Raw genomic sequence first — 14,995 nt, 5'->3', positions numbered from 1 at the left:
TCTGTGTGTTCTGCTGGTGTGGTTGATGGGTGTGGTGGGTTGTGGATGCTGTCTGTGTGGTTGATTGGTGTGGTGGGTTGTGGATGCTGTCTGTGTGTTCTGCTGGTGTGGTTGATGGTTGTGGTGGGTTGTGGATGGTGTCTGTGTGTTCTGCTGGTGTGGTTGATGGGTGTGGTGGGTTGTGGATGCTGTCTGTGTGGTTGATGGGTGTGGTTGATGGGTGTGGTGGGTTGTGGATGGTGTCTGTGTGTTCTGTTGGTGTGGTTGATGGGTGTGGTGGGTTGTGGATGGTGTCTGTGTGTTCTGTTGGTGTGGTTGATGGGTGTGGTGGGTTGTGGATGCTGTCTGTGTGGTTGATGGGTGTGGTGGGTTGTGGATGCTGTCTGTGTGGTTGATGGGTGTGGTGGGTTGTGGATGCTGTCTGTGTGTTCTGCTGGTGTGGTTGATGGGTGTGGTGGGTTGTGGATGCTGTCTGTGTGGTTGATGGGTGTGGTGGGTTGTGGATGCTGTCTGTGTGTTCAGGCGGTGTTTTATATGACAATCATGGTGACACTTATTACTCAATATTAAATCTATTTCCTGGAATGTGTAAAATATTGGCCTACTCTGTATCTGTAGTTCAATCACTTTAGTTTTTTATTCCGGGGGGGGGGGTGAGAGACAGATTACACAGACCCACAAAGAATTTTAAAACCGATCCAATTTTGATAAACTCCCATATCTACTGGGTGAAATACCACAGTGTGCCATCACAGCAGCAAGATGTGTGACCTTTTGCCACAAGAAAAGGTCAACCATTGAAGAACAAACATCATTGTAAATACAACCCATAGTTATGTTTATTTTTTTTCCCTTTTGTACTTTTGTAACTATTTGCACAACATTATGTAGCCAAGTAGCCTAATGGTTAGAGTGTTGGACTAGTAATGCATAGGTTGCTAGATCAAATCCCCCAAGGTACAAATCTGTTGTTCTGCCCTTGAACAAGACAGTTAACCCACTGTTCCTAGACCAGTTAACCCACTGTTCCTAGACCAGTTAACCCACTGTTCCTAGACCAGTTAACCCACTGTTCCTAGACCAGTTAACCCACTGTTCCTGGACCAGTTAACCCACTGTTCCTGGACCAGTTAACCCACTGTTCCTAGACCAGTTAACCCACTGTTCCTAGGATGTCATTGAAAATCAGAATTTGTTCTTAACTGACACTTGCAGTGTTAAGTATACACTGTATATGACATGTCTATAATATTGGTGAGTTTAATGTTCATTTTGAAATGTTTATTTCACTTTCTTTGGCAATGTAAACACGTTTCCCATGCAAATAAAGCCCTTTGAATTTAATGAGAGAGAGACACACACACGGTACACGGGAGCCCGATTGGGGAAAACCATTGCATCAAGGGTCTATTTATCTGGAAATCGTTGGGCTACACATTTGTAGGTTAATATATAACACACAATGGCAATGTTAAAAGGCACAAGCATATTTACTGAGTTAACATTTCATAATACTGATTTGAAAATGAGCACGAAACCACCTGTGCTTCAGTTATTGCAAATATGTTTTATTTAATAACAATTGGTTCTGCGCTTCCTACCTCGGGTTAAAATAAAAAATAAAAAGATTTTGTGCATGTAGCTTCATTGTGTCATTTTATTTACTAACTACGTCGTTGACTTTCATCTTTCTTTACTTGATACAAGATACAGCTTTAACTTTATTTTAAAAAGTTGTAATTGTCGCCGACGGACGGCGCTGAAACGCATCAGACGTTTAGTTCCTGTCACGTGACCCTTTGACCAGGAAGGCGGCAGGTTGCGTGTTGGAAACACAACCAACAATCTAAAGGTACTTTTTTAAAATGCAACTATTAATAATAATAGAAAAACAGATCTGACTTGACATGATGTGTATTCATCCAGCGCGCTGTTTTAAATATTGTCAGAGCAGACAGTGACTGTAGACTGTAGATGGTTAGCCAGCTAACGTTAGCCTGCTAACCCAACTTCAGTGTGTAAACTACTTTATCATCTAACAGCTGTTAAACACAAGTTATTGCGGCAAATGTACCGTTACTTTGATGTTCTTCTGGTTTAGTTGAGTAGACGATTTAATAAACAATATTAATAAAAATATCGTCTTAAAATGATTTGTTTTTGTTGTATTCACAGGGTTTTGTATAAAGTTAGCACATGCGCAAAACGTTTAGAAAACGGGGAAAGGTTTACTGGCCGCGGAGCAAATCAACAACAACACTCCGCATGTCTTTATTTCTCTCTCTCTCTTTCTCCCAGTACCATTAGCCATGTGGCTGGACTAGAGGCACAGTGATGCCAGCTGCAGAGCATGTCCGTCTGGGGAGGAAGCGGACCCTGCCCCCGTGCCCCAACCCTCTCTTCCTCCAGTGGCTGTCAGAGCTCCGGGACCAGGCGGCAGAGAAGGGACAGAAGACCCAGTACGTTTATCAGAAGGTAAACAAACACACTCGGGCTATAAGGACTTGCACTAGGTGTATCACAAGGTAACTAGCTACAAAAGCCTTTATACCCCAGGACACTTTCTGCATGCTACTGGGGTCCCTCAGGGTGTGCAGGCTTTTCTTCCAGACCGGCACTAAAACACCTGACTCATTGCTAACAAGATCATCATCCAGGTCTCGACTAGCTGAATCAGGTGTGGTAGTGCTAGGCTGGAACAAAAGCCTGCACTGAAGAACGCTATTAGCTAGCAAGACTCGTTTTCTGTTGCATATCCCACACGTCTCTCTCTTACCAGGCTAGCAGTTCGTTGAAGAAGTACCCCCCCCCTCTCTCTCTCTCTTACCAGGCTATCAGTTTGTTGAAGAAGTACCCCCTCTCTCTCTCTTACCAGGCTATCAGATCGTTGAAGAAGTACCCCCTCTCTCTCTCTCTCTCTTACCAGGCTATCAGATCGTTGAAGAAGTACCCCCTCCCTCTCTCTCTCTCTTACCAGGCTAGCAGTTCGTTGAAGAAGTACCCCTTCTCTCTCTCTCTTACCAGGCTATCAGTTCGTTGAAGAAGTACCCCCTCTCTCTCTCTCTCTCTCTCTCTTACCAGGCTATCAGTTCGTTGAAGAAGTACCCCCTCTCTCTCCCTCTCTCTCTCTCTTACCAGGCTATCAGTTCGTTGAAGAAGTACCCCCCTTCTCTCTCTCTCTTACCAGGCTATCAGTTCGTTGAAGAAGTACCCTCTCTCTCTCTCTCTTTCTTACCAGGCTATCAGTTCGTTGAAGAAGTACCCCCTCTCTCTCTCTCTTACCAGGCTATCAGTTCGTTGAAGAAGTACCCCCTCTCTCTCTCTCTTACCAGGCTATCAGTTCGTTGAAGAAGTACCCCCTCTCTCTCTCTCTTACCAGGCTATCAGTTCGTTGAAGAAGTACCCCCTCTCTCTCTCTCTTACCAGGCTATCAGTTCGTTGAAGAAGTACCCCCTCCCCCTCCAGAACGCTCGAGAGGCTAAGATTCTACAGAACTTTGGAGACGGAATCTGCAAGATACTGGATGAGAAGTTACAGAGGCATTACAGAGAGAACGGTGAGATGGATGGAGAGATGGATGGAGAGATGGATGGAGAGATGGATGGAGAGAGAGGGATGGAGAGAGAGGGATGGAGAGAGAGGGAGGGAGAGAGAGGGATGGAGAGGGAGAGAGAGGCAGAGAGGGATGGAGAGGGATGGAGATTGATGCATGGAGAGATGGATGGGGAGAGAGAGATGGATGGGGAGAGAGATGGATGGGGAGAGAGAGATGGAGATTGATTGATGGATGGAGAGAGATTGATGGATGGAGAGAGAGAGATTGATGGATGGAGAGAGATTGATGGATGGAGAGAGATTGATTGATGGATGGAGAGAGAGAGATTGATGGATGGAGAGAGATTGATTGATGGATGGAGAGAGATTGATTGATGGATGGAGAGAGATTGATTGATGGATGGAGAGAGATTGATTGATGGAGGGAGAGAGATTGATTGATGGATGGAGAGAGATTGATTGATGGATGGAGAGAGATTGATGGATGGAGAGAGAGAGATGGATGGAGAGAGAGATGGATGGAGAGAGAGATGGATGGAGGGAGAGATGGATGGAGAGAGATTGATTGATTGATGGAGAGAGATTGATTGATGGATGGAGAGAGATTGATTGATGGATGGAGAGAGATTGATTGATGGATGGAGAGAGATTGATTGATGGATGGAGAGAGATTGATTGATGGATGGAGAGAGATTGATTGATGGATGGAGAGAGATTGATTGATGGATGGAGAGAGATTGATTGATGGATGGAGAGAGATTGATTGATGGATGGAGAGAGATTGATTGATGGATGGAGAGAGATTGATGGATGGAGAGAGATTGATGGATGGAGAGAGATTGATGGATGGAGAGAGATTGATGGATGGAGAGAGATGGATGGAGAGAGATTGATTGATTGATGGATGGAGAGAGATTGATTGATGGATGGAGAGAGATTGATTGATGGATGGAGAGAGATTGATTGATGGATGGAGAGAGATTGATTGATGGATGGAGAGATTGATTGATGGATGGAGAGAGATTGATTGATGGATGGAGAGAGATTAATGGATGGAGAGAGAGATGGATGGAGAGAGAGATGGATGGAGGGAGAGATGGATGGAGAGAGAGATGGATGGAGAGAGATTGATTGATTGATGGAGAGAGATTGATTGATGGATGGGGAGAGATTGATTGATGGATGGAGAGAGATTGATTGATGGATGGAGAGAGATTGATTGATGGATGGAGAGAGATTGATTGATGGATGGAGAGAGATTGATTGATGGATGGAGAGAGATTGATTGATGGATGGAGAGAGATTGATTGATGGATGGAGAGAGATTGATTGATGGATGGAGAGAGATTGATTGATGGATGAGAGAGATTGATTGATGGATGGAGAGAGATTGATTGATGGATGGAGAGAGATTGATTGATGGATGGAGAGAGATTGATTGATGGATGGAGAGAGATTGATTGATGGATGGAGAGAGATTGATTGATGGATGGAGAGAGATTGATTGATGGATGGAGAGAGATTGATTGATGGATGGAGAGAGATTGATGGATGGAGAGAGATTGATGGATGGAGAGAGATTGATGGATGGAGAGAGAGATGGATGGAGAGAGATTGATTGATTGATGGATGGAGAGAGATTGATTGATGGATGGAGAGAGATTGATTGATGGATGGAGAGAGATTGATTGATGGATGGAGAGAGATTGATTGATGGATGGAGAGAGATTGATTGATGGATGGAGAGAGATTGATGGATGGAGAGAGAGATGGATGGAGAGAGAGATGGATGGAGGGAGAGATGGATGGAGAGAGAGATGGATGGAGAGAGATTGATTGATTGATGGAGAGAGATTGATTGATGGATGGAGAGAGATTGATTGATGGATGGAGAGAGATTGATTGATGGATGGAGAGAGATTGATTGATGGATGGAGAGAGATTGATTGATGGATGGAGAGAGATTGATTGATGGATGGAGAGAGATTGATTGATGGATGAGAGAGATTGATTGATGGATGGAGAGAGATTGATTGATGGATGGAGAGAGATTGATTGATGGATGGAGAGAGATTGATTGATGGATGGAGAGAGATTGATTGATGGATGGAGAGAGATTGATTGATGGATGGAGAGAGATTGATTGATGGATGGAGAGAGATTGATGGATGGAGAGAGAGATGGATGGAGAGAGATTGATGGATGGAGAGAGAGATGGATGGAGAGAGATTGATGGATGGAGAGAGAGATGGATGGAGAGAGATGGATTGATTGATGGATGGAGAGAGATTGATTGATGGATGGAGAGAGATTGATTGATGGATGGAGAGAGATTGATTGATGGATGGAGAGAGATTGATTGATGGATGGAGAGAGATTGATTGATGGATGGAGAGAGATTGATTGATGGATGGAGAGGGATGGAGGGAGAGATGGATGGATGGAGAGAGAGATGGATGGATGGAGGGAGAGATGGATGGAGGGAGAGATGGATGGAGAGAGAGATGGATGGATGGAGAGAGAGATGGATGGATGGAGAGAGATTGATGGATGGAGAGAGAGATGGATGGAGGGAGAGATGGATGGAGAGAGAGATGGAGAGAGAGAGGATTGATCATAAGTTTCTCTTCCCCATCCCTCCCACCCCCTTCCAGGTCCTGACGCTCCCATCCACTCCCTTCCCAGTGGTGTGACGGTGGCCCCTAGTCGCCGTAGCAACAACCTGGCTCAGCCCACCAAACAGCCCTCTAGGAAAGAGAGGGAAGGAGGGAGGAGGAAGAGGGAATATGTGCCCCAGAAGAGGTCTGGTGGATATGCTGTTCTGCTAACACTCTACAGAGAGTCTCAGGTCTGTCCCTGTCCCCTCGCTCCCTGTCCCCTCGCTCCCTGTCCCCTCGCTCCCTATCCCCTCGCTTTCTGTCCCTGTCCCCTCGCTCCCTGTCCCCTGGCTCCCTGTCCCCTCGCTCCCTATCCCCTCGCTTTCTGTCCCTGTCCCCTCGCTCCCTGTCCCCTCGCTCCCTGTCCCCTCGCTCCCTGTCCCCTCGCTCCCTATCCCCTCGCTTTCTGTCCCTGTCCCCTCGCTCCCTGTCCCCTGGCTCCCTGTCCCCTCGCTCCCTATCCCCTCGCTTTCTGTCCCTGTCCCCTCGCTCCCTGTCCCCTCGCTCCCTGTCCCCTCGCTCCCTGTCCCCTCGCTCCCTGTCCCTGTCCCCTCGTTCCCTGTGCCTCTCTCCCGATCCTTCATCTTTCCCTCCTCTATCAAAAGCAGAAGGATCTGATTCCCAGTTAATGTAAGTAAGATGCTGTTTTGGTTTGTCAGACTTGTGACGTTGATAGTCTCTCTCTCCTCCCCCTGTCCCCTCTCTCCTATCCCCTGTCCCCTCTCTCCTATCCCCTGTCCCTCTCCTCTCTCCCCTGTCCCTCTCCTCTCTCCCCTGTCCCTCTCCTCTCTCCCCTGTCCCTCTCCTCTCTCCCCTGTCCCTCTCCTCTCTCCCCTGTCCCTCTTCTCCCTCCCCTGTCCCTCTCCCCTGTCCCTCTCCCCTGTCCTCTCTCCCCTCTCCCCTGTCCTCTCTCCCCTCTCCCCTGTCCTCTCTCCCCTGTCCTCTCTCCCCTTTCCCTGTCCTCTCTCCCCTGTCCCTCTCCCCTGTCCCTCTCCTCTCTCCCCTGTCCCTCTCCCTCTCCCCCTGTCCTCTCTCCCCTTTCCCCTGTCCCTCTCCCCTGTCCTCTCTCCCCTGTCCCTCTCCCCTCTCCCCTGTCCCTCTCCCCTCTCCCCTGTCCCTCTCCCCTCTCCCCTGTCCTCTCTCCCCTCTCCCCTGTCCTCTCTCCCCTTTCCCTGTCCTCTCTCCCCTCTCCCCTGTCCTCTCTCCCCTCTCCCCTGTCCTCTCTAGGTTCCTGGGGGTAAGGGATTTATGTTTAAACTGGAGCTGCAGTCTGAGGCCCAGCATCTGTCTGACAAGTCCTTCTCTGTGGTGAGTCTGAGCCACATTCAGACAACGTTGCTACCACATTCAGACAACGTTGCTACCACATTCAGACAACGTTGCTACCACATTCAGACAACGTTGCTGCCACATTCAGACAACGTTGCTACCACATTCAGACAACGTTGCTACCACATTCAGACAACGTTGCTACCACATTCAGACAACGTTGCTACCACATTCAGACAATGTTTGCTACCACATTCAGACAACGTTGCTACCACATTCAGACAATGTTTGCTACCACATTCAGACAACGTTGCTACCACATTCAGACAACGTTGCTACCACATTCAGACAATGTTTGCTACCACATTCAGACAATGTTTGCTACCACATTCAGACAACGTTGCTACCACATTCAGACAACGTTGCTACCACATTCAGACAATGTTTGCTACCACATTCAGACAACGTTGCTACCACATTCAGACAACGTTGCTACCACATTCAGACAACGTTGCTACCACATTCAGACAACGTTGCTACCACATTCAGACAACGTTGCTACCACATTCAGACAATGTTTGCTACCACATTCAGACAACGTTGCTACCACATTCAGACAACGTTGCTACCACATTCAGACAACGTTGCTACCACATTCAGACAACGTTGCTACCACATTCAGACAACGTTTGCTACCACATTCAGACAATGTTTGCTACCACATTCAGACAACTTTGCTACCACATTCAGACAACGTTGCTACCACATTCAGACAATGTTTGCTACCACATTCAGACAATGTTTGCTACCACATTCAGACAATGTATGCTACCACATTCAGACAATGTTTGCTACCACATTCAGACAATGTATGCTACCACATTCAGACAATGTTTGCTACCACATTCAGACAATGTATGCTACCACATTCAGACAATGTTTGCTACCACATTCAGACAATGTTTGCTACCACATTCAGACAATGTTTGCTACCACATTCAGACAATGTTTGCTGCCACATTCAGACAATGTTTGCTGCCACATTCAGACAATGTTTGCTACCACATTCAGACAACGTTGCTACCACATTCAGACAACGTTGGTACCACATTCAGACAATGTTTGCTACCACATTCAGACAATGTTTGCTACCACATTCAGACAATGTTTGCTACCACATTCAGACAATGTTTGCTACCACATTCAGACAATGTTTGCTACCACATTCAGACAATGTTTGCTACCACATTCAGACAATGTTTGCTACCACATTACTCTTGAGGTCTCTTGTCATGCGAGCACAAACAATCAATGACTTTCCCCTGTCCCCCTCCCTCCTGACCTCCTGACCCCCTGTCCTCCTGTCCCCCTCCCCCCTGTCCTCTCCTCCCTCTCGTGGCCTGTAGCCTGATCTAGGTAGTAAATACACAGCCTGGTCCTCAGTGAGCACACTGATACAGAAAGACTTGGTCCTGAAGACACACAACCCCGCCAGGTAAACCACAAGATGATCGATCACCTCCTCTTCTTTTTAAAACTCTCCATGTTCTTTCTACCTCGTTTGTTCCTCTTCATCTGTCACTTAGTCTGGTACCCTGTAGTGATCTCTTTCCATCTCTCTCTCTGTCCTAGGTATTCTCTGACTGAGCTGGGTTTGGCCTTGGCAGAGAGACTAGAAGATGGAGAGAGAGAACAAGAAGTGGGAAGTGGGCCTGGCGTTGACCTTACTGCCGAGGAAGATGAGAGAAAGAAGAGAACAGAGTGAGTGAATGAGAGACACAAATTATGTTTTATCATTGGTGTTTTGATGGTTTTGTTTGATAATTGTAGTAATGTATTTGACTAAGATTTAGTTTCTCTATTTCTCTCGGCCTGTGGTAGGCCCATAGCGGGGCCTAACCCGGCAGCCTATGTTGCCCAGAGAGGGAGTGAGGTGCCTGGGGTACAGTCTTCAGAAAAGCCCCAGGCTGCAGAGACAAAGACTAGGCCGGCTGGAGGCTGTCTGTACCCAGGCAGTTATGACATTGTGCTCTGTGTGGACTTCATTGAGACTACTGGGTAAGACGTCTGTCTGTCTGGTCTGTCTGGTCTGGTCTGGTGTCTGTCTGGTCTGTCTGGTCTGGTCTGGTGTCTGTCTGGTCTGGTCTGGTGTCTGTCTGGTCTGTCTGGTCTGTCTGGTCTGGTCTGTCTGTCTGGTCTGGTCTGGTCTGGTCTGGTCTGGTCTGGTCTGGTCTGGTCTGGTCTGGTCTGTCTGTCTGTCTGTCTGTCACTCTGTCTGTCACTCTGTCTGTCACTCTCTGTCTGTCTGTCACTCTGTCTGTCTGTCACTCTGTCTGTCTGTCACTCTGTCTGTCACTCTGTCTGTCTGTCTGTCACTCTGTCTGTCTGTCTGTCTGTCTGTCTGTCACTCTGTCTGTCACTCTGTCTGTCACTCTGTCTGTCACTCTGTCTGTCACTCTGTCTGTCACTCTGTCTGTCTGTCTGTCACTCTGTCTGTCTGTCTGTCTGTCTGTCTTTCTTTCAAGGTTTCTGTGTAGACACTACATGTATGTGCGCTAGTGGTGGGGGAAAAATCGATAGTTACATTTCGGGATATTCTTTTTGCGATCGTTGGCAGTACCTGCACCAAATGTCCAACATTTTTCCTTCATAGTTCTCCATCTTTTTTTTAAATAGGGAGACAATTTAGTTTTCAGAACTTGTGTTTCCATGACTCATCAAAACTACTTTTCTAATGACTCTCTGTCTCAAGCAGACATATGGTGAGAAATATGTTGGGAACATTCAATAGCAAATACAATCACAGTATCCAATCGCAATGCAGATAGAATCACGAGAATCACAATGCAGATAGAATCACGAGAATCACAATGCAGATAGAATCACGAGAATCACAATGCAGATAGAATCACGAGAATCACAATGCAGATAGAATCACAATGCAGGTAGAATCACAATGCAGGTAGAATCACAAGAATCACAATGCAGGTAGAATCACAAGAATCACAATGCAGGTAGAATCACGAGAATCACAATGCAGGTAGAATCACGAGAATCACAATGCAGGTAGAATCACGAGAATCACAATGCAGGTAGAATCACGAGAATCACAATGCAGGTAGAATCACGAGAATCACAATGCAGATAGAATCACGAGAATCACAATGCAGGTAGAATCACAATGCAGGTAGAATCACAATGCAGGTAGAATCACAATGCAGATAGAATCACGAGAATCACAATGCAGGTAGAATCACAATGCAGGTAGAATCACAATGCAGGTAGAATCACAATGCAGGTAGAATCACAATGCAGGTAGAATCAAGAGTTTCACAATGTGTGTCAGCACCTAATTGTCATGATAATATGTTATAGTGAGATCCTTGGTACTTCCCAGCCCTAGTGTGTGTTAATGCATTCCTCGTGTGTGTGTGTGTGTGTGTGTGTGTGTGTGTGTGTGTGTGTGTGTGTGTGTGTGTGTAGGGGCAGCACGGCCTGTAAGCAGGAGCTGGTGAAGGAGCTGCAGAGGAACGGCGTTACCTTTGACGTCAGGAAGTTAAACGTAGGTGACTTCCTGTGGGTGGCCAAGGAGAGGGTCGCTCCCGTGTCAGGTAACACCCTGAGCTCGTCAGTTCCCCCCCTGGCTACTAAAAGTCTGTTCCCCCCTGGCTACTAAAAGTCTGTTCCCCCCTGGCTACTAAAAGTCTGTTTCCCCCTGGCTACTAAAAGTCTGTTTCCCCCTGGCTACTAAAAGTCTGTTTCCCCCTGGCTACTAAAAGTCTGTTTCCCCCCTGGCTACTAAAAGTCTGTGTCCCCCCTGGCTACTAAAAGTCTGTGTCCCCCTGGCTACTAAAAGTCTGTGTGTCCCTTGGCTACTAAAAGTCTGTGTCCCCCCTGGCTACTAAAAGTCTGTTCCCCCTGGCTACTAAAAGTCTGTTCCCCCTGGCTACTTACTAAAAGTCTGTTTCCCCCTGGCTACTTACTAAAAGTCTGTTTCCCCCTGGCTACTTACTAAAAGTCTGTTTCCCCCCTGGCTACTAAAAGTCTGTTCCCCCTGGCTACTAAAAGTCTGTTCCCCCTGGCTACTTACTAAAAGTCTGTTTCCCCCTGGCTACTTACTAAATGTCTGTTTCCCCCTGGCTACTTACTAAAAGTCTGTTTCCCCCCTGGCTACTTACTAAAAGTCTGTTTCCCCCCTGGCTACTTACTAAAAGTCTGTTTCCCCCTGGCTACTTACTAAAAGTCTGTTTCCCCCTGGCTACTTACTAAAAGTCTGTTTCCCCCTGGCTACTTACTAAAAGTCTGTTTCCCCCTGGCTACTTACTAAAAGTCTGTTTCCCCCTGGCTACTTACTAAAAGTCTGTTTCCCCCTGGCTACTTACTAAAAGTCTGTTTCCCCCTGGCTACTTACTAAAAGTCTGTTTCCCCCCTGGCTACTTACTAAAAGTCTGTTTCCCCCCTGGCTACTTACTAAAAGTCTGTTTCCCCCCTGGCTACTTACTAAAAGTCTGTTTCCCCCCTGGCTACTTACTAAAAGTCTGTTTCCCCCCTGGCTACTTACTAAAAGTCTGTTTCCCCCCTGGCTACTAAAAGTGAGGGCGTTATGAATGTCAGTAGTAGACTGTATATCATGTTTATCCACTAGATGGCGACCTTGTAAAGGGCCGTGATTCGCCGTTCTGACACTTTCCTCTGGACCTTATATCCAAATACAGGTTCTTTTAAATATCCACTATTTCAACCTACTGTTCCTCTCCCTTTCTCTCCCATCGCTCTCTCCCATCGCTCTCTCCCATCGCTCTCTCCCATCGCTCTCTCAACTCTCTCCCCCTCTCTTCTTCTCTCCCATCGCTCTCTCTCTCCCATCGCTCTCTCTCTCCCTCTCTCTCCCATTGCACAACTCCCGCTCCAGGTCAGTTGCGTGCCCCTCCAAGTAGGGAGCTGGTCCTTGATTACATCATCGAGAGGAAGAGGATGGACGACTTGTGTGGTAGCATCATCGACGGACGATTCAGGGAACAGAAGGTGTGTGTGTGTGTGTGTGTGTGTGTGTGTGTGTGTGTGTGTGTGTGTGTGTGTGTGTGTGTGTGTGTGTGCGCAGTTAGTTTTCAGACATGTCATCCTCTCCATCTCTCTCTCAGTTTCGTCTGAAGAGGTGTGGTCTACAGAAGCCCATCTACCTGGTGGAGGAGTGTGGTTCTGCTGCTGCTCACCTGAGTTTACCTGAGACCACCCTACAGCAGGCTATAGTTAATACACAGGTACACCTGAGACCCCCCCTACAGCAGACTATAGTTAATACACAGGTACACCTGAGACCCTACAGCAGGCTATAGTTAATACACAGGTACACCTGAGACCACCCTACAGCAGGCTATAGTTAATACACAGGTACACCTGAGACCCCCCTACAGCAGACTATAGTTAATACACAGGTACACCTGAGACCCCCCCTACAGCAGACTATAGTTAATACACAGGTACACCTGAGACCCTACAGCAGGCTATAGTTAATACACAGGTACACCTGAGACCCTACAGCAGGCTATAGTTAATACACAGGTACACCTGAGACCACCCTACAGCAGACTATAGTTAATACACAGGTACACCTGAGACCCTACAGCAGGCTATAGTTAATACACAGGTACACCTGAGACCCCCCCTACAGCAGGCTATAGTTAATACACAGGTACACCTGAGACCCCCCTACAGCAGGCTATAGTTAATACACAGGTACACCTGAGACCACCCTACAGCAGGCTATAGTTAATACACAGGTACACCTGAGACCACCCTACAGCAGGCTATAGTTAATACACAGGTACACCTGAGACCCCCCTACAGCAGGCTATAGTTAATACACAGGTACACCTGAGACCCTACAGCAGGCTATAGTTAATACACAGGTACACCTGAGACCCCCCTACAGCAGACTATAGTTAATACACAGGTACACCTGAGACCCTACAGCAGACTATAGTTAATACAACCTGGGACCCCCCCTACAGCAGACTATAGTTAATACACAGGTACACCTGAGACCCTACAGCAGACTATAGTTAATACACAGGTACACCTGAGACCCCCCTACAGCAGACTATAGTTAATACACAGGTACACCTGAGACCCTACAGCAGACTATAGTTAATACAACCTGGGACCCCCCCTACAGCAGACTATAGTTAATACACAGGTACACCTGAGACCCCCCTACAGCAGACTATAGTTAATACACAGGTACACCTGAGACCCTACAGCAGGCTATAGTTAATACACAGGTACACCTGAGACCCCCCTACAGCACGCTATAGTTAATACACAGGTACACCTGAGACCCTACAGCAGGCTATAGTTAATACACAGGTACACCTGAGACCCCCCTACAGCAGGCTATAGTTAATACACAGGTACACCTGAGACCCTACAGCAGGCTATAGTTAATACACAGGTACACCTGAGACCCCCCTACAGCACGCTATAGTTAATACACAGGTACACCTGAGACCCTACAGCAGGCTATAGTTAATACACAGGTACACCTGAGACCCCCCTACAGCAGGCTATAGTTAATACACAGGTACACCTGAGACCCCCCTACAGCAGGCTATAGTTAATACACAGGTACACCTGAGACCACCCTACAGCAGGCTATAGTTAATACACAGGTACACCTGAGACCACTCTACAGCAGGCTATAGTTAATACACAGGTACACCTGAGACCACCCTACTGCAGGCTATAGTTAATACACAGGTACACCTGAGACCACCCTACTGCAGGCTATAGTTAATACACAGGTACACCTGAGACCCCCCTACAGCAGGCTATAGTTAATACACAGGTACACCTGAGACCCCCCTACAGCAGGCTATAGTTAATACACAGGTACACCTGAGACCACCCTACAGCAGGCTATAGTTAATACACAGGTACACCTGAGACCCTACAGCAGGCTATAGTTAATACACAGGTACACCTGAGACCCTACAGCAGGCTATAGTTAATACACAGGTACACCTGAGACCCCCCTACAGCAGACTATAGTTAATACACAGGTACACCTGAGACCCTACAGCAGGCTATAGTTAATACATAGGTACACCTGAGACCCCCCTACATCAGGCTATAGTTAATACACAGGTACACCTGAGACCCTACTGCAGGCTATAGTTAATACACAGGTACACCTGAGACCCCCCTACAGCAGACTATAGTTAATACACAGGTACACCTGAGACCCTACTGCAGGCTATAGTTAATACACAGGTACACCTGAGACCCTACTGCAGGCTTTAGTTAATACACAGGTACACCTGAGACCCTACTGCAGGCTTTAGTTAATACACAGGTACACCTGAGACCCCCCTACAGCAGGCTATAGTTAATACACAGGTACACCTGAGACCACCCTACTGCAGACTATAGTTAATACACAGGTACACCTGAGACCCCCCTACAGCAGGCTATAGTTAATACACAGGTACACCTGAGACCCTACAGCAGGCTATAGT

General features: G+C 47.2%; 1 protein-coding gene across 2 annotated transcripts in view; it reads left to right on the top strand.

The window, feature by feature from the left end:
* The first annotated feature begins 1,780 nt into the window (after window positions 1–1,780).
* mus81 (MUS81 structure-specific endonuclease subunit) overlaps window positions 1,781–14,995 on the top strand; it is a 32,536-nt gene continuing 19,321 nt past the window's right edge. For both annotated transcript variants that reach the window (XM_064931031.1, XM_064931030.1), the window contains exons 1-11: window positions 1,781–1,852; window positions 2,299–2,475; window positions 3,427–3,556; window positions 6,210–6,403; window positions 7,440–7,520; window positions 8,888–8,976; window positions 9,114–9,242; window positions 9,363–9,539; window positions 10,965–11,092; window positions 12,394–12,506; window positions 12,623–12,742. In XM_064931031.1, the coding sequence (XP_064787103.1) occupies window positions 2,335–2,475; window positions 3,427–3,556; window positions 6,210–6,403; window positions 7,440–7,520; window positions 8,888–8,976; window positions 9,114–9,242; window positions 9,363–9,539; window positions 10,965–11,092; window positions 12,394–12,506; window positions 12,623–12,742 (1,302 nt within the window). In that variant the 5' untranslated portion in view covers window positions 1,781–1,852; window positions 2,299–2,334. The remainder of the gene's footprint in view (window positions 1,853–2,298; window positions 2,476–3,426; window positions 3,557–6,209; window positions 6,404–7,439; window positions 7,521–8,887; window positions 8,977–9,113; window positions 9,243–9,362; window positions 9,540–10,964; window positions 11,093–12,393; window positions 12,507–12,622; window positions 12,743–14,995) is intronic.

The sequence above is a fragment of the Oncorhynchus masou genome, chromosome 23 (assembly GCF_036934945.1).
Source record: "Oncorhynchus masou masou isolate Uvic2021 chromosome 23, UVic_Omas_1.1, whole genome shotgun sequence".
Classification (NCBI taxonomy): domain Eukaryota; kingdom Metazoa; phylum Chordata; class Actinopteri; order Salmoniformes; family Salmonidae; genus Oncorhynchus; species Oncorhynchus masou.
Note: the sequence above shows the minus strand (reverse complement) of the source record. Positions and strands in the feature narration are given on the sequence as shown.